The 17,979-nt window shown below is 54.2% G+C and overlaps 1 protein-coding gene across 1 annotated transcript; it reads left to right on the plus strand.

Moving 5' to 3' along the window:
* The first annotated feature begins 5,337 nt into the window (after positions 1-5,337).
* Fance (FA complementation group E) lies at positions 5,338-15,775 on the plus strand. Its single transcript, XM_028888416.2, has 10 exons — positions 5,338-5,699; positions 7,099-7,708; positions 8,411-8,455; positions 8,696-8,779; positions 8,987-9,130; positions 9,423-9,546; positions 9,717-9,795; positions 10,823-10,889; positions 13,694-13,819; positions 15,336-15,775. Exons 2-10 carry the CDS (start codon positions 7,145-7,147, stop codon positions 15,435-15,437), a joined length of 1,335 nt encoding a protein of 444 aa, XP_028744249.2. The 5' UTR covers positions 5,338-5,699; positions 7,099-7,144; the 3' UTR covers positions 15,438-15,775.
* Positions 15,776-17,979: the final 2,204 nt, after the last annotated feature.

A 17,979-nucleotide genomic window follows, 5' to 3' on the forward strand; every position in this document is an offset into this window, starting at 1 on the left:
GCTCTCAGTAGATGCCACGTGAGCGAGTGAGTGAGTGAGTGAGTGAGCAGACCTCTTCCTGACAACTGCTCCCAGGAGCCTCAGGCTGAGTCAGACCTCACCCAGGAGCTCATGGCCCCCACGGCAGATCCTAGACTTGAGGAGCAGTAGATATTGAAGTCAGGTGACAGGACAGATAGAACACTGGCCCTCTGGGATACCAAGACCCGAGGGACTGGGGGAGCTCAGAAGCATTTAATGCCACCTGGGCTGTATCGGAGCAATTTTGGGAGAGTGCCTGAGCCACCCTGTGGCCACAGTGGAAGGAGTACAGTCAGGATTCAGTATTTGGCATCTTGTCCAATCACACCCACTCCCTAAGGTACCTGTGCGCATGGCAGAAGCACTGCCCCCTGGATGCCCTCAAGTCATCATGGCTCCAGGGCCAGCAGCTGGCAGGAGAGGCCAGAGGCATGCCGGGTGCTGGCCTTCAGGCCCCTGATGGTCCCCAAGGCTACCTGAGCCTCATCTGCAACCCTGAGCTTGCTTGCCTGTGAACCGCAATGGCACATGGTCAGTGGCGGAGGAGGAGCAAGTGGGGGCCAGGGTGGGGCTCCCAGGGGAACACTGAAGGGAGAGAGGGGGCTTCCTGGAGGAGAAAGCAAGGGTGCTGTAGCAGAGGGAGGTTAAAGTGGGGGTCACCAGGCACTGGCATCCCAGTTGGAAGGCTCTGGAGGGCCTGTCAAGACCAGCTCTGGAAGACCGGCATGATGAGCACCTGTGGTGTGAGGAGGGCTTTGGCCTGTCGTCGCTGTGTGAGGTGAGGGCCCTTAGTCTTCTCCAGCTATGGAAGAAGAAACCGAGGCACAGGCTGTGTAACTTTAGGGAGCAAGTGGAACATGAGCTCCAGTATTCGGGTCTGAGCTGGCACCAGGAGGGACAGGGAGGAGAAGAATTCAGCAGGAATAGGAGGCCTGGGAGAGCAAGTGACTGAGGTGAAGGAACACTTAAGAAACCTATGTGAGGCCGGGCGGTGGTGGCGCACGCCTTTAATCCCAGCACTGGGAGGCAGAGGCAGGTGGATCTCTGTGAGTTCGAGGCCAGCCTGGTCTACAGAGTGAGTTCCAGGACAGTCTGGCCTACACAGAGAAACCCTGTCTCAAAAACAAAAAAGAAAAAGAAAACAGAAACCTAGATGTCTCAGTGGTTAAGAGCACTGGCTACTCCTCCAGAGGATCTGTGTTCAATTCCCAAAATCCACATGGTGGCTCACGACCATCTGTAACTCTAGTACCAGGGATTCCAACACCTTCTTCTGGCCTCTGCAGGCACCAGGCAAACACATGGTACACAGATAGACATGCAGGCAAAAGAGTGAAAAAAACACAACACAACACGTATGCTTCAGGGCTGGGGATGTGGCTCAGCTGGCAGGGTGCTTGCCCAGCTGGCAGAGGCTCTGGGTCCCATCCCTGTGACCACACACACCCAGGGTGATGACACATGGCTGTAATCCCAGCATTCAGGTGGAGAAGCAGGAAGAGCAGAAGTTCAATGTCGTCCTTCGCTGTATAGCAAGTTTGGGGCCAGCCTGGGCAACATGGAACCCTGTCTCAAAAGATTAAAACTGAAGGAGGAGGAGGAGGAGGAGGAGGAGGAGGAGGAGGAGGAGAAGGAGAAGGAGAAGGAGAAGAAGAAGAAGAAGAAGAAGAAGAAGAAGAAGAAGAAGAAGAAGAAGAAGAAGAAGAAGAAGAAAAGAGAAAAAGAGGTGTGGGAGCACCTTTAATCCAGCTCTTAGGAAGCAGAAGCAGGCAGAGTTTGAGGCCAGCCTGATCTACATAGCAAGTTCCAGCCAGAGCTACATAATGAAAACTTGTCTCAAAACAAACAAACAAAAAAGTCACCAGCACAGGTGTTGACATGGCCAGCGTCACGTAGGGGCCAGGAAAGGGAAGCTGGAGGGTTCCCATGGGGCCACGCCATGGAGTCATCCTGGCGGTAGTTTTTGGAAGAGGAAACAGTTGTTTTGAGGGATTTCTGCTGCCACCTGGATGCTCTGAGGGTTCTGTATCTCTAAGTCGTATGTTCAACATTTATCAGCACACAGCTGCCCCAGCTAAGGCCACCCACAGCCCAATACACTGTGGTAACTTGGTTACAGAGGCACGTCTGAGGGTTTTCTGTCACCTCCCCTCCTTGTTTGTTACTAGTAAAATTTCGTTGAAAAAAAAAAAAAAAAAAAAAAAAAAGAGGTTCTCCAGTCTGTTGCCCTGAAACAGAATTCTAGAAGGGTATCCCTTAAGGCACGTCACTGCCACCTGCTGGAAGACAGTGGCATGACCATCAACCCTACACTAGGATCCTAGCGGTTCCCGCACACAGTGGGTGCTTTTGTACTGTGGATGGAGCAACATTAAGTGCCAGTCTTGAGCGCCCCTTCCTCCTAGAAAAGTGTGGCTCGAAGGTGATGGTCCATCTGTCCTTTTACTGCCTCTCAACCAGATCCAGTTCCAGTTCTCCAGTCCATCAGTTCCTGCCTGAGGCGCGGGCCACTGGCCACTGGCCACTGGTCCCAGTTGGTGTCACTATTTAGATAGGTATAGGAAGTGTTAGGAAGCCTTACTGCAGGAAATCTGTCACCCCACTGGGGACCAGCTTTGAGGTATCAAAGCCATGTGTCACGCCCAGTTCGCTCTCTGCCTATGCTTTATCCCAGCCCTGGAGCCTTCACTCGGCCATCCTGGCCCTCTGGAACCACCAGCCCAAATCAACACTTTCTTACACAAGTTGCCTTCCTCATGGTGTTTTATCACAGCAATGGAGAAGTAACGGATACAATACCCATGAAGGCTGGGGCTGAGGCCACTCCGTGGACTGCCTGCCCAGCAGCGGGTATGAGTGCACACCTGTAATCCCAGTACTTGGGAGATAGAGGCAGGAGGCTCAGGAGTTCCAGATCATCCTCATGACACAGCAAGTTGGCCGGCAACCTAGTACATGAGAACCCGTTCTTAAAAATATCCGTGATAGGGGCTGGAGAGATGGCTCAGAGGTTAAGAGCACCGACTGCTCTTTCAGAGGTCCTGAGTTCAATTCCCAGCACCCATATGGTGGCTCACAGCCATCTGTAATGAGATCTGGCGCCCTCTTCTGGCCTGCAGACAGACATGCAGGCAGAACATTGTATACATAATAAATACATATATATATATATATATATATACATATACATGATAAATATAACGAAGTACGTGAGCAATGGAGATGGAGACAATTACAACCCCTAATGTGGCAATGTTTTGCTGTGTCCAACCTGCCCAACCTCACCTGTGAGTCTGTCCCCATGGTGGCTGAGGTAAAAACCAAAGGCTTCAGGATTTTTCTCTCTGCTTTATGGTGCTGGGGCTGGCATGATTCCTAGAAACCAACAACCTAGAGAAAGATGCACTCTTCCCAGACTGTGCCCTGGCCTTGGTCCTGTATGTGGGTTGGGGGAGACCTCAGCTCTTTCCTCGGCCTTCTGCAGCCAGAAGCTGCTGGAGAGAACTGAGGGAAGGGAAGGGGCCTGCTGGTGGGAAATCTTAGTGCTGGATGATAACCCCTCTGGGGCTTTGGTGGCAAACCCTGTGAGCTGCAGTTTCCTAGTTGGGGGTCATGGGTGTTGAATGGGGAGAGTCCCACTGTGAGGAAGGGGTCTTCCCTGCTCTACGGGTTGGTTTTTTGTTTTTTGTTTTTTGAATGTTATTGTTTTGTAGAAGGATTTTGGAAGAAAACCAGTAAAATATACCTGAGCTGTCCAGTGCAGTCTGAAGACTGTTGTTCATTTCTAGCCCTGCCTTGTCCTGGGGGTGGGGGTGGGGAGCATCCGTTGTGCTTGGGCTCTGGAAGACTTCCCTGTACACTCCTCAGAGGGTGGGACGGGGAACATCTTGGACCTCTCTAAACCTGGTTTAGAGACTTCCAGGGTCCTGGAACCAGATTTAGAACTCGGTCTCAGTTCTGCCCAGATGGTTCAAATGCAGAACTAAGGGAGTGAGGGTGTAGTTGAGGTTTGGGGGATAAGGCTTGGGATGGCCCCAGCTGTACTTCTCAGGGTCCACATCCCCCACAGCTTCTCTTTGGAACACCAGAAATCTGCTCCAGTCTAATTACCAGAGAGAGAAGGTTCCTGTAAGAAAGCAGATCCTCAAACTCGTCCCCTTGAAATAAATAAATAAGTAGTTTTGGCTCAAAATTAAAATCAGTTCAAAATGCTACTGTGGCCTCCCATGATATTTAGAGCAGAAAGCCAATGTTCTCTGTGTGACTCTAAGCCCAGTGACCTCTCTGACCCCCTCTCCAGGCACCCTGCAGGCCTAGGGCCATTGCACTGTTTCTTCTGTGCCTGCAGAGACCTCTCCACGGGCTCACTGACCCCATCTTTATCATGTTCATTATAAGATATCTCACTTTATCTCCCTTTATTCTTCCTGAAAGTAATTATCACGAAGTATTCGATAATTTGTGGCCAGAGAGATGGCTCATCATCTAAGAGCCCATATTGTTATCTTTTTTTTTTTAAGATTTATTTATTTATTATATATATAGGAGAGGGCGCCAGATCTCATTACAGATGGTTGTGAGCCACCATGTGGTTGCTGGGAATTGAACTCAGGACCTCTGGAAGAGCAGTCGGTGCTCTTAACCTCTGAGCCATCTCTCCAGCCCCCCATATTTCTATCTTACAGAAGACCCAGGTTCAGAACTCCAGCTCCAGGGAATCAAAGTCCTTTTGGCTTCCGAAGGCACATACACACCAAATACACATGCACATATCTGCCAACCGCACATACACATACCCCCCCGCCCCATGATTAAAAATAAAATTTAAAACGGATAGGAGCTGGAGAGATGACTCAGTGGTTAAGAGCATTGGCTGCTTTTGCAGAGGACCCGGGTGCATCCCCAGCCACCCACATGTAAACCCCCAGTCATCTGTATCCCAAGGGATCCGACGACCTCTTCTGGACTCCGCGGGCACCAGGCACACACGTGGTTCATTGACACACATTGCAAGAGAAACACCCATACACATAAAATAATAAAAAAATAAAATGTAGATATTAAAAAAGACGTGGAGAGGGAGTAAGATTAGGCAGCAGTCTAGTACCAGCCTTTCCACCAAGCGCCGACCCGATTGGCACAAATCGCTGGCACTGGCTCCGCCCCCCCCGAGGGCTCCACCTACTATCCAGTCTGTGTAGCTGGCGGTTCGCCCTTTCCTGACGCCATCGCCACGCCCCTTCCCTAGCCACGCCCCTTCCTCGGGAGTCTGATTGATTTTACTGGTCACACCCCTTCCGGCCCCTCCCCCGGCGCCAAGCCCCGCCCTCTCAGGCCCTGCTCCGGTGCTTCCCGTTCCTCCCGCGCGGGAATCTCTGCTCCGGCCGAGCATCCCTCGGCCCTCGTGTGTTCTGTCCGCCGCCCCGCGTCGGCTCTGCGCTGGAGCGGTCGGTGTCAGACACCGTGGCCTCGGCCGGGGCGGCGCCCTGGGCGACCCTGGAGGCCCCCGCCCGCCTCCTGCTGCAGGCGCTGCAGGCCGGGCCCGAGGGCGCGGGCCGCGGGCTGGGGGTTCTGCGCGCACTGGGCCGCCGCGCGGAGCACTTCCCCTGGGGCGGCTTCCTCGAGGCGCTGGGCCGCGCAGAACCCGTGGTGCGGGGCCCCGACGGCCGCCTGGAGCTGTGAGTCCCCGCCCGTGGCCCCCGCCGCCTCCCCTCTGCTTCTGTAGTGGAGTCAGCGTTCCATCTAGCCCAGGCTACCCTCGAACTCCTGCGGCCATCTCCTGAGTGCTAGGATTACAAGCGTACGCCCCATCATTGGACTGAGACACGCCTTTCGTCCGGCTTAATGCTAAGTGCACTCAATTGATTCTGTTTGTGTACTTCATCTCAAAGTTGCCGAACTGGTGTCGCATGCCTTTTAACCCCAGCATTCGCGAGGCAGAGGCAGGCGGATCTCAGACCCTGTCTCAGAAGAAAAATAAAAGCTGGGCTGTAATGGTGCATGCTGGTAAATGGCAGCACTTGGGAGGCAGAGGCAGAAGGATCCCTTCAAGTTCAAGGCCAGCCAGGACTACGTAGAAAGACAACAGAAAAAATAAAAACCTCCAGGACAGGCGTCCTTATGTCAAGTGGACACCTGTGTTATTAAAATACAGGTCATACAATGTGGGGTGTGATTTCAGCAATCAGGAAGCTAAGACAGGAGGATTGCTTCAAGTTGGAAGCCTGGACTGCAGAACTAGCAAAGCTATATTTAATTTTTTTTTTTTTTAGATTTATTTATTTATTATGTATACAGCATGTATGACTGCAGGCCAGAAGAGGGCACCAGATCTCATTACAGACAGTTGTGAGCCACCATGTGGTTGCTGGGAATTGAACTCAGGACCTCTGGAAGAGCAGCCAGTGCTCTTAACCTCTGAGCCATCTCTCCAGCCCGCAAAACTATATTTAAAAAAAAATAGATGTTACTTAAAACCGATGTGCTAAGTAATGCAGTAAGGCCTGCTGGTTGTCAGTTTTTCAAAACATAATAATGTTCACTTTAAGGGTAACACCGCTGTCACGCCCCTGCTCCCTACCCCTGCCCCTTAGGAGCTGTGAGGGGTGGGGTGAAGGGTCACTACCCTGTTCCTTCTCAGTGTCCCGCTAGCACTGTGAGACCCTTTCTGGATTCTAGCACCGGTATTAGCGGCCGAGTACATGTCAGGTGTCTCTGCCGTCCCCTTTCCATCCTCAGCACCTCTTGGTGGTTTGGCTTGGTTTTTGAGACAAGGCCTCACTATATAGCCTTGGCTGGCCCCAAACGAGTAGAGACCAGTCTGCCGCAGCGTCAAGAGTGCTGGGATTTAAGGCGTGTGCCACCATACCTGGCACACCCCTCTCCCCAGCAACTCTTCAGACACCACCCATTCCCTGCCACAGTACAGCCCACCCAGTCTGCCCCACCCGGACTGGCACATACCTCAATCAGAGCACTTAGGGAGCTGAGGCAGGAGGATTGAGAGGTCAAGGCCAGTCTGGGTTTCATAATGAGACCCCCGACTCAGAAAACTAAAAGAGCTCTGATTGTTCGTAGGATCCCACTGTTGCTACGGTTGCCTGGGATATGCCGGAAGAACCTGATGACTCTGCTGATGGCTGTTCGACCCTTGCTCCCCGAAAGCGGTCTCCATTCCATGCTGCAGCTTGCCCAGCAGGACACAGCATCTGCCCCTGATGCCTGGCTCTGCGCCCTCGGGGAGCTGCTAAGGAGGGATGTGGGGATCGGAGTCTCTGTGGAGGGAGCCTCTCCATTGTCCACAAGCTGTCGGTCACAGCTCCGAGACCTGTGTGGGCGTCTGGGCCAGGGAGGTAGGGGGCTGAAATTGGCTCAGGCTCTAGATCCTGAACAGGAAGACCAGCAGCTTTGTGGGAAGCGGAGGAAGGAGCCAGAGGAAGATCCTGCCAGCCTTGAGCCAGAGAGAGCTGCTAAAAGGTTCCGGGGTTTGGAGGAGGAGGAGGAGGAGGAGGGGAAGGACCAGGAAGAGAGACCCAAGCTGGAGTCATCGGGATCCCCGTCAGAGGCAGGACGCACGTCACCTGATCCAAAGCAGACCATTACTGAAGCCAAGACTCCTGAAATTGGCCCGGGTGTGGAGGAGGCAGAGGGTCCAGTTGAGAGTATGGAGTTGCCTAGAGTTGTCCAGGTACTGTGCCTAGAGGCTGGTTTCAGAATAGTCCTTCCCGATAATGGTGAACACTGGTTGAGACTCATTTCCCCCACCAGAGACCCCTCTAGTAAATGGAGCAGGGATCAGGGGGCAGGTTGTGGAGGATGGAGGAGGGCATCCAAAGTGATGGAGATGGGGAGGAAGTTACCGTGAGCTGGAAACACCTGTCCTAATGATCTAGGGTGTGGGATTGGAGGGTTTGGCTCCTGCTGCTCTACCCAATGGCGTGAGTCATGCCAACATCCAGCCAGCCTGCCTGCCCATGCTGGGTCCACCTTCCCCATTAAGGTTGGATGCAGGAAAGACACACAAGCCTGATTCAGACATCTTGTAAGATGGAGGTGGCACATCATTCCTGTTTCTGAATTTCCTTGGCCATTAGTTCCCATTGCCCCCACTTAAAGGTTTTATTATTTCGTGTGTGTGCCTACTTGTCTGTGTGTGCACCACATGTACATGGTGCCCATGGAGGCCAGAAGAGGGCATAGAATCTCCAGAGTTAGTTACAGGTGAGTGTGAGCAGCCGGGTGTGGGTGCTGGGAGCTGAACCCAGTTCCTCTGGAAGAAAGGGAAGTGTCTAATCATTGAGCCGTTTTTTCCAGTTCTTCCCCAGGTGTTTTTTACAGAGGGAGCCGGGAGGGCCCTCCGCACAAACAGTGACTGCCCTCTCCTCCACAGGACCAGGTGCCCAGGCTGCAGCGGCTGCTGGAGGCCTTCCAGGAGGTGACCGACCCTCCCTGTTCACCACAGCCCTTCTTCTGGCTTCTCTCTACCTTAGCCATGCCCAGGGGAGCCCCAGATCGTGGAGCCTGGTATGGGGCAGGGTAGGAGGGAAATCTGAGGATAGTCCCCACAGAGCCACGTTTGGATACGGCATCATCCCCCAGGAAGTCCTTCTCAGGTGGCGCCTTCTAAGAGTGGCCTTTGTGACCTATCACAAGCACTCTTCCGGCCCTTACTCAGGATTTGCCCCCCCAGGGGCTGGAGGGGTTGGAAGAGGAGCCCCCAATGGACCTGCAGTTCCTCCATGAATGTAGTCCCAGCCAGGTGAGACAGGCCTGCCCTGAGATCACCCCTGCACCAGCCTGTTTCCCCGTCTCCCATGGGACACAGGGTTCTCCTGAGTCATTTCTTAGCCCTGGTTCCTCCCACTACAGCCCTCCCTGCCCCGTCTCCCCTCATGTTCTTACCCTTCCTGTCGCCCGCTGGGTTTGTGGCCCAGCAGAGCCAGATGAGTGCCCTGGTTTCCCCCAGATGGAGTTGCTGTGCAGCCGGCTGCAGCTGCCGCAGCTCCCCGATGGAGGCCTCCTGCAGCTGTGCAGCTGCCTGCTGAGTCTCACGCCAACCCTCAGCCTCGCCAGTGCCTCCGTGTTGGCCAGGAGCCTCTTTCTTGACCGGGTGGGTGTAGGTGGCACCAGGAAGCCTGGGCTGTGGGACCCTTGAGTTCTCAGGAAGGGGGTTTGGGAGAGGGCCTGAGGGGTGGGCCCCTGGCTGTGCATCCTTACAGCATGGAACTTCTTCCCACCTGGGCCCCAGATGGGGCTTTTGGGTTTGGGAGCCAGGGGCGGGCAGTGCAGTCCTAGATAGATACAAACACTTGGCTTCTCCTCAGTAACGGGGGAAACATCTGAATCGTGTGTGGGATAAACACTTCCTGAAGGAGTGACTTTGTCCTCTCCCTGGTGACTAGATCCTCTCCCTGCCGTCGTCCGCCTCCAGGCTGCTCAGAGTCGCCCTCGTCTCCTTCTGTGTGAAGTACACCTACCCTGTCTGCAAGGCCGTCCTCGTTCCTGTACTCCAGGACCCAAGCGTGGGTAACTACAGAACCAGTCCCGGGCCTACCTACCCTCTGTGCCCTTGGGGCCCTGCTGAGTTGGGGTTCGGTGTGTAAAAATGCTAGTTTGCCCCCAGACAGGTGCCTCTCGTCCCTCTCAGCCTGCTCCTGCCTCCCCCAGCCCTCTCTCCTCTCCCGTCTTTGGCCCAGGTCCCATGCAGACGGAGTTACTGTGCTCCCTTATAAAGGATGAGTCCCTGGAGCCAGACATGCAGGTCCAGATTCTGGGGTGAGTGTGCAGGCCCTGATGCTTACCCCTCCTCCTCCCCAGGTCAAGCCTGCATGAGGCCCTGGGTTTCATCCCCAGCACCCCGCGCGTGCACGAATGCACACACACACACACACCCACCACGGCATAGCACATGCTGCTGCCCCTGGGGTCTAAACTTGCCTTGTGTCCTTTCCTCTGGGCCCATGTTGAGTACCTGGCTAGACATCATCCCCAGTTTTACTGGGTGCCTTGGGGAGTGCAGAGAGAGGGCTGGTCCTTCTCAGAAGGAGCTCAGCCGGATACATGATAACAGATAACCATTGCCGCCAATGTCAGACATGAGTTCAGTCTCCATCTTGTTTATTGACTTGGATGGATGGACTCAAGTTCAAGATTGTTTTTATTTATTTAATTTATTTGGTTCTTTTTAAAAAAGATTATTTATTTTTATGTGCATTGGTGTTTTGCCTGCATATGTGTCTCTGTGAGGGTGTTGGGTCCCCTGGAACTAGAGTTACAGATAGTTGTGAGCTGCCATGTGGGTGCTGGGAATTGAACCCGGGTCCTCTAGAAGAGCAGTCAGTGCTTTTAACCCCTGAGCATCTCTCTAGCCCCTCATTTGGTTTTTGAGATGGGGTTTCTCTGTGTAGCTTTAGCTGTCCTGGAACTTGCTTGGGCTGGCCTCGAACTCAGAGATCTCCCTGCCTCTGCTTCTGGAGTGCTGGAATTAGAGGTGTGCGCCACCACATCCAGCTTGTGAATCTTTCTTTAAAAAAAGATAGGGCTGTTACACAGAGAAACCCTGTCTCAAAAACCAAAACAGAAATGGAAAAAGAAGAAAGAGGGGAGTATTCTTAACTAACACCAGCCACTGCTCACCGGCCACTTCAGATCTCACACAGCGTCCACTTTCTGCATAGAAGAACTTCACGGACAGTGGGCGGGCGATCAAACCTGGGCAGGTGCTGCCCAAGAGGCTGCTGCTCGCTCGACTGTGTGCCCGGTGGTGGGAGGACAGCCCTTACTCACTGTGTGTCCTCTGCAGGCAGGTCCTGGAGCTGGCCTGGAGGGAGGAGACATTCCTGGTGCTGCAGGCGCTCCTGGAGCGCCAGGTGAGTGGACTGCCTTGAGAAGTCTGTGTGGGGCCCAGCAGCCGGCCTTCAGTCCCAGGTCCCGGCGGCCGGCCTGCAGTCTTAGGCAAGCAGGCTGCCTTTCAACAGTGTCAAGAGTGGGGACAGACAGCTGACCCCTGGTCCCCTTAGCTCTGTCTCTTTCTAGCACCTGCCATGGAGCTGATGCCTCCCCTTTTCTCTCATGCGGCCCAGGCTAGCCTGGGACCCCTAGGTAGTGGAGGGTGACCTTGAACTCCTGGTCTTTCTCCCTCATGCTGGGATTATAGGTGTGCCCCACCACACTGGGTCAACAGGAGGGGAATGCTCCCTGACCTTTCCCCAACCCTCTGCCTGGTGCTTAGCTGTCAGTGGTTCAGAGAACAGGAATGTGCGGAGCTCACAGGGCTGCTTCGACGGCAGGCCTATAACTCACCCTCCTGCTTCTCACGCACTGACGCTCACCAGCCCTGGGCCCCTGTACCTGCTTCTCATGTGTCCAGCCTGGGTTTGAGCCCAGGACTTGGCACACGCTAGGCGGGTGCTAGACTTTGGAGCCGTAGTCCTAGCTCATGGTTTTGGAGACAGGGTTCCACTGTGTAGCCCAGGCTGTCATGGACTTTATGTTCCTTCTTGCTTCAGTCTCCCACGTACTGGGATCACAAGCCTGAGCCACTGTAGGTGGCTGACTGGAAACTGCTTTTTTGAGATAGGGTCTCTTGTAGTCCAGAGTAGCCTTGAACAGGGCAACCTTGAATTCCCAATCCTCCTGCCTCCACCTGGGATTACAGGTATGCGTCACTGTGTCCTATTTTATATGATGCCAGGGATTGAACCCAGGACTTCATGCACTCCAGGCAGGGCTCCGTCTCCAGTCCTGCTCTTTGAGTAGTATATTCTGGCATTTTTCTATATTACCACCTGAAATTCTCCATCCTTATAGTATTACTATTATCACTGTTTGTCTTGGGGTGTCATTGCTGTGAGGAGACACCATGACCACGGCAGCTCTTAGAAAGGAACACATTGAATGGGTGGCTCACAGTGCAGGGGTTCAGTCCATCATCATCATGGTGGAGTATGGCAACGTGCAGGCGGACGTGGAGAAAGAGTTGAGAGCCCTACATCTTGTGCAGGCAACAGGAAGTGAACTGAGATACTGGGCGTGGCTTGAGAGCATATATGAGCCCTCAAAGCCCGCCCCCACAGTGACACACTTCCTCCAACAAGACCACACCTCCTAATAGTGCCATTCCCTATGAGCTTATGGGGGCCAGTTACATTCAAACTACCACACTATTATTATTTTGAGACAGGGTCTCATGTAGTCCAGGCTGGCCTTGAACTCACTCTATAGAAAGATGACCTGGGCTCCTGACCATCCTGCTCTGAGTCTTTTGATTATTGGTGTACAATGCCATTCCTGGCTTCTCTCATTTTTACATCTTAGGTAATTGATTAATTATTATTCTTGCTGTGATAAAATTCCTCCCAAAATCAACTTAAAGAAGGCAGGCTTGGTTTTGGCTCACAGTTTAAAGATACAGCCTGTCACGTTGGGAGAGGCTTGGGCAGGAGCCTGAGGATATGTCCACATTCAGAAAGCAAAGAGATGAACCCTGGGTTCTTTCTGCTAGGGGACCCCAGCCCGTGGAATAGCGGTGAATCCCTCCATTCCAGGAGGATCTTCCTTCCGTGGAACCTTGCTGGGAGACATCCTCACAGACATAGTCAGAAGTGTGTTTCCATGGTGATTCTAGACCCATCAGGTAGACAGTGAGGATGGACCGTCACAGTGATCAACCGTGGCTGTTTATGCCCAGGTCTCCTTACCTGAGAGTAGAGGTTGTAGTAGTACTTCCTCATCGGGACCACCAGCCCACAAATAACAACACACAGAACTTGTTAACTACGAACGCTCGGCCTAGCCTCGTTCCTAACTAGTTCTTACAACTTAAATTAACCCATATATATATATTTTTAATCTACGTTCTCACATGTGGTTCGTTACCTCATTTCATACCACCTGTCCTGCTTCCTCCATGTCTGGCTAGCGACTCCACCTTTCTTCTTCTCTGCCCGGAAGTCCTGCCTGACCAGCTATTGGCTGTTCAACTTTTTATTACACCAGTCACAACAGTACGTCTTCACACAGTGTACAAATACCTCACAACAACTTCACACAGTGTACAAATACCTCACAACAGGAGACCACATGAGCTGTGGTAAGATGTCAAGGCCACGGGTGTGAAGTGCCGAGTGCCACCTGTAAGTGGCCATTCGTTATTGTGAAGAGTTGGCAGTGTCCCTCACCACGCCCGACACTAAGGCTTCAGCCACTGAGGCAGGCTGGTCCCAGGCTCCCCATGGTACTGATCTGAACCTTTGCAGGGACAGTTGCTATTGGTGAGACCATGTGTCTGCTGTTTCGCTCATCTTATGTTAGCTTTCCCTTACTATGGTAAAATACCTGAGGTAAACAGCAGGAAAAAGGTTGGCTTGGGTTCACAGGCTCCATCTGTGCTTGGCTCCGTGGCTCCTGGGCCTGTATGAGGCACATCATGGTGGAGTGTGTGGTTGGGTCGGCCGCTCAAGTCGTAGCAGCAGAGAAGCAGAGAATAGGGGCCAGGCTACTTCCGTCTCCTTTATACAAACCCTGAGACCACGCCTTCAACACGTGGGTCTGTGGAAGAACTGTCTAGACCTGTTCTAGAGCACTCTGTTCCGCTACCTGCTGGGAGATGGAGAGCTTGGGGTCGAACCCAGGGCTGGCCTTAGGACGCTGCCCCATGTCCCAATGCCTGCAGGTGGAGATGACCTCTGAGGTGTTCAGTGTCTTGGTGGAAAGGCTCTGCAAAGAGGGACCGGCGGCCACCACCTCCATGGCTTACGCCAAGCTGATACTGACAGTGATGACCAAGTACCAGGCCCGCGTGAGTGTCCTCGGGGGCTCACTGGCGGGGCCAGCATCTGGGGGCAGTGGTGCTGGGAAGTTAGGACAGCACCATGCTGTCCTTCCCCTTGAGCTGACCCCTGCCCTCAGCTGCCATGTTCGTGAGGGGACATGCACAAGCCTCTGGTGACTGGAGGAGGGCAGCTGAGTCTTCCTGGGGACTGGGGTTGGTGAACGTGTAGGGCAGGCTGAGGCAGGAGGATGGCTGTAAGTTCAAGGCCAATCTGGGCTACATAGACAAATACAGAATGCCCTCAGACACTTGTCTTTCTGTGGGTTTTGTTTTGAGATGGGGGTCTGCTGCCTGGCTTGGGCTTGGCCCCCTGGCCTTGTTTCCTGCCGCGTCGGCCTCCTGTTTGGCTGGGGCTGTGTGTCTGTGTGCACCCTCTCTATACACATGAGGAGATTAGTTATGTGGGACTAGCAGCATGGCCCAGAAGGTCATGGGCCAGAGAGGTTTTCATTTTGTTTTTAGACAAGATCTCACGTAGCTCAGAATTTGCTCTGCAACCAAAATGACCTTGAACATCTGATCCTCCTGCCTCCAGCTCCCGAGTGCTGGGATTTTGGGGAAACTATGGCCTGGTTTATGTAGTGCTGGGGATGGAATACAGGGCTTCTTGCTTGCTGGGCTCCGTAGCTCTGGCTAGCCTGAACCCTCTATGTTGACCAGGCTGGCCTCAGACTCACAGAGACCCTCCTGCCTCTGCCTCCTGAGTGCTGGGATTAGAGGCCTGGGCCGCTACACTGGGCTCAGCCTGCTTTTTCAGACAGCCCAGGATCACCTGGCCGGGGGTAGCACTGCCCACAGTGGGCTGACCTCCTGTGTTACCTGGCAGTCTACAGAAACGCCCCACAGGCCGAGATGATGGGGCGCTTCCTCTCTTAAGGCTCCTCTTGACCCAGCTGTATCTGGTGACAGCCAGGGCCGGTCATCACACAGCTGCATTCCATGATCCCGGGAAAGTGGGAATCTGATCTGTGTGTGCTCCGAGGTTTGGGGGCTGCTGGCTCCTCCTGAGACGCCTCTAGATCACAGAAGGGCACCCCCTCTGGAGAAGGGTGTCAGGGCTGCCCTCCAGAGGCATGGGGAGCCTGCAGGGACCTTCATCTGGGGAGGGACTGTGCCTCTGTCTGCTTTGAGGAGTTGGGGTTGGAGAGGGGAGATGAGGAGCCTGAACCCCACGGGAAGATAGAGGGACAGGTCCGAAGGGTGTGGCGGCCATGGTGGTGTGCCCTGACCCTCTCATCGGGAGCCTGGACGGGTCAGGAGGGCCATGTGAGACACGCCTCCGTCCAGCAGCAGGGCCTGCTCTGAGCTCCACAGCTGGTAGAGTTCCAGGTCCTTCCGGTGCTTGCTTCACCTCGGGAAGTAGTAAGGTTCTGTTGCCAGGAGCCTGCCCTTGGCTTCCGTTCTCCATCCTACGCAGGGCTGTGGGGTGGTGAGGAGATGGGGGCCAGGCTTCTGCAGTCCTAGCCCGATTCCTTCCCTCCAGATCACACAGCACCAGAGCCTGGACCTGGCTGTGGCCCTGGAGCCCAACGCCACCTTCCTGAAGAAGTCCCTGCAGGTAGCACTGAGACATGTGGCCCGCTGACCACCCCCGGGACACGGTTCCCTCACCCCTTGCCTCAGAACCCCCACGAAGCACAGCCAGCTCAGGACTCCGCCGCCGCCTCTTGCCCGACACCCCTGGCTGTGCAGAGGCCATCTTGACCTCAGAGAGGAGGCCCTAGGCTCCGCGCTGGCCGCCACTCCTGGTCACAGTGCAGGGATGGTGGAGGGCCAGTGGTGGATGGGTGGTGTCCTGGGACAGCCGGGGTTCCAGTGTGCTCAGGGGGAGTCTTTTGTGCTCAGGTGTATGTAGTGACCCTCCTCTTTTGTTTCTGAACTGAATATTTTGTAGTTTTAATAAAAAGAAAAAAGTTTGTCCAAGCACATGGCTCACTGTAGTGGGTAGCCATTCCAGCTTGGATCTGGAAGTTCCAACCCCCATTGAGACTCTGGCAACTGTCACACCTACGAGGTGGGGCAAAGGGAGGCGCCTGGGGACCCGAGAGCTGGATGGGGCGCGCTCTGTGCCGGGACGCTGAACAGTGGAGGTAGACTGTGCAGAGCTCCGGAGAACACTGCTGGACTGCGTTACACCTTCCCCAGACCCTGCGACCTACCCATTACTTAATTTGTGAGTTATGCCATTAAATAAATATCCTTTAAACTACGTGGAGTGGCCAAAATAATTTCTCCAATAGCTCACCCCGTAATCCCAGCACTCAGGAGGATCGGAAGTTCAGGGTCATCTTCAACCACAGGGTAAGGCCAGCCTCAGCTACACGAGAGACCCTTTCTCAGAAATGTTGGTGGGTGTGGCTGGGAGATAGCTGAATGAGCAAAGAGTTTACTGAATGCATTAGACTTGAATTTGAATCTCCGGAACCTATGTAAAGCTGGGTATCTGTCATCTCTGTTCTTATGACAAGATGGGGGCAGGGGGATCCCCCAAAGCTGGGGCACCAGCTTAGCCTGAGACAAAATGGAAGGCAAGGACTGTCAGGTTTGTGCAGTGGCATGTTTACATCCCAGAGTGCTCATGCATGCACAACACAAATGCACACAAACACACACCTACCAAATACAAAGAAAGTTAAACATCCAAACAGAGGCGCCTGTTCTTAGAAGCAGAGCCTACTTTCCATGAGCTCTGGACCCTTCATTCCCTCACCCACACCCACCCCTGTTCAGTGAGAACCGGTGAGGGGAAGTCCGTTAAACTGAGGTTTGAACTTAGCTTAGGGTCTGTCAGGTCACATGTTACCCTCTGCCGCCGAGGCAGGGCGGTCAGAGCTGCCTGTTGAGTATCAAGGCACGCAGTGGTCTGGGTGACCGTCTACTGTGGAGGGAGGGCTGGGGGCTGATAACTTTTGTCTCAGTGCTGGGCATGGAAACCGGGGTCTTGGGCCTGCTAGGCTAATGCTCCACCACAGAGCTCCATCTTCAGCCACAGGTAACATTCAGGCTGGGATCTGAAGGATGCCTGGGCTTCTGTGGGCTGAAAAGGAGGCAGAGAGGTCACGTCGTGCCTGCTGCAGACCTGGTTGACATCTGTATTCCCACAACACCTGTGCAGGTACCTCGCTCACGAAACATTTAGCACACAGCAGGGGCTGGTGGCCCAGGCCTCTAATCCCAGCACTCAGGAGGTCAGCACTCAGGAGGTAGAGGCAGGGGGATCTCTGAGTTTGAGCCTGGTCTGCTCTAAACAGAGTTCCAGGACAGCCAGGGCTACACAGAGAAACCCTGTCTGGGGAAAAAAAACAAACAAAACTTGAGCACACAGATGTTACCGAGTTAGGAAGCAGCACCCTCCTGGCTGAGCCCTGTGGTGGGTGGGGAACAGAACTTTCTGGGTGCGTCTCAGACCACAGCTTCCTCTGAAGTCCTGAGTCCCTGTTTCAGGGAGGTGGGGAGTCAGTTTAGGGATAAGGCCTGGTTTGGGGAACAAAGCTTAAGAGAAAAACAACAGAACCTCCTGGTCACGTTGGCCTTTCCGGCTGGGTAGCACCTGACGCTCCACCCTGCCACTGAACTCCCTGACCCTGGGTGAGCTTTCTTTACTGCCCCGGAGTGTGCTGTGAATGTGCCCGGGCAAGACGAACCATTCCCAGACCTGCCCCTGGCCATGGGGGGTGCTGGCCTTCCCTCCTCAAGACCCGGGTGAGTCACCCCAGACTCCAGGGGCTCCCTGCACCCTTGCCCCTGCCCCCTCTATTAACTGCAAAAACGGGGGTGGGTGGGTGTCAGGCCAGGACAGCTTTGTTTGAAATGCGAACTAGTTGAGATTTATCCAAAAGTCCATCTTGCCTGGAGGCTGAATCCGGGGCGGTGCAGACCGATGGCCACGGCAGCCCGGGGGGCGCCTCCTCCCAGGTGGAGGCTGGCGCTGAAATGATGCACATCTGATCCCGATCTAGTCACAGGACGCTCCTCAGGTCTGCAGATCTCCACGAGGATCGTCGTGCCCTCCAGCTATTCCCGTCGGCGGTGCCTCTGCCCACGAGTGGCGGCGGGACAGTTGCACAAGCACGGGCTAGAGAGGGCAGCTGCTGCCCGGGGGCCCCCGGGGCTCCCCACCACACTTG

The sequence above is a fragment of the Peromyscus leucopus genome, chromosome 16_21, assembly GCF_004664715.2.
Source record: "Peromyscus leucopus breed LL Stock chromosome 16_21, UCI_PerLeu_2.1, whole genome shotgun sequence".
Lineage (NCBI taxonomy): Eukaryota > Metazoa > Chordata > Mammalia > Rodentia > Cricetidae > Peromyscus > Peromyscus leucopus.

What these genes read in the sequence shown, in the direction of transcription:
- Fance (XM_028888416.2), top strand. Translation starts at nt 7,145, where the DNA reads ATGACTCTGCTGATGGCTGTTCGACCCTTGCTCCCCGAAAGCGGTCTC. An exon ending in ACTCCAGGACCCAAGCGTGG is followed by an intron (nt 9,547 to 9,716) that starts GTAACTACAGAA and finishes TCTTTGGCCCAG; the next exon opens with GTCCCATGCAGACGGAGTTA. An exon ending in ATGCAGGTCCAGATTCTGGG is followed by an intron (nt 9,796 to 10,822) that starts GTGAGTGTGCAG and finishes TGTCCTCTGCAG; the next exon opens with GCAGGTCCTGGAGCTGGCCT.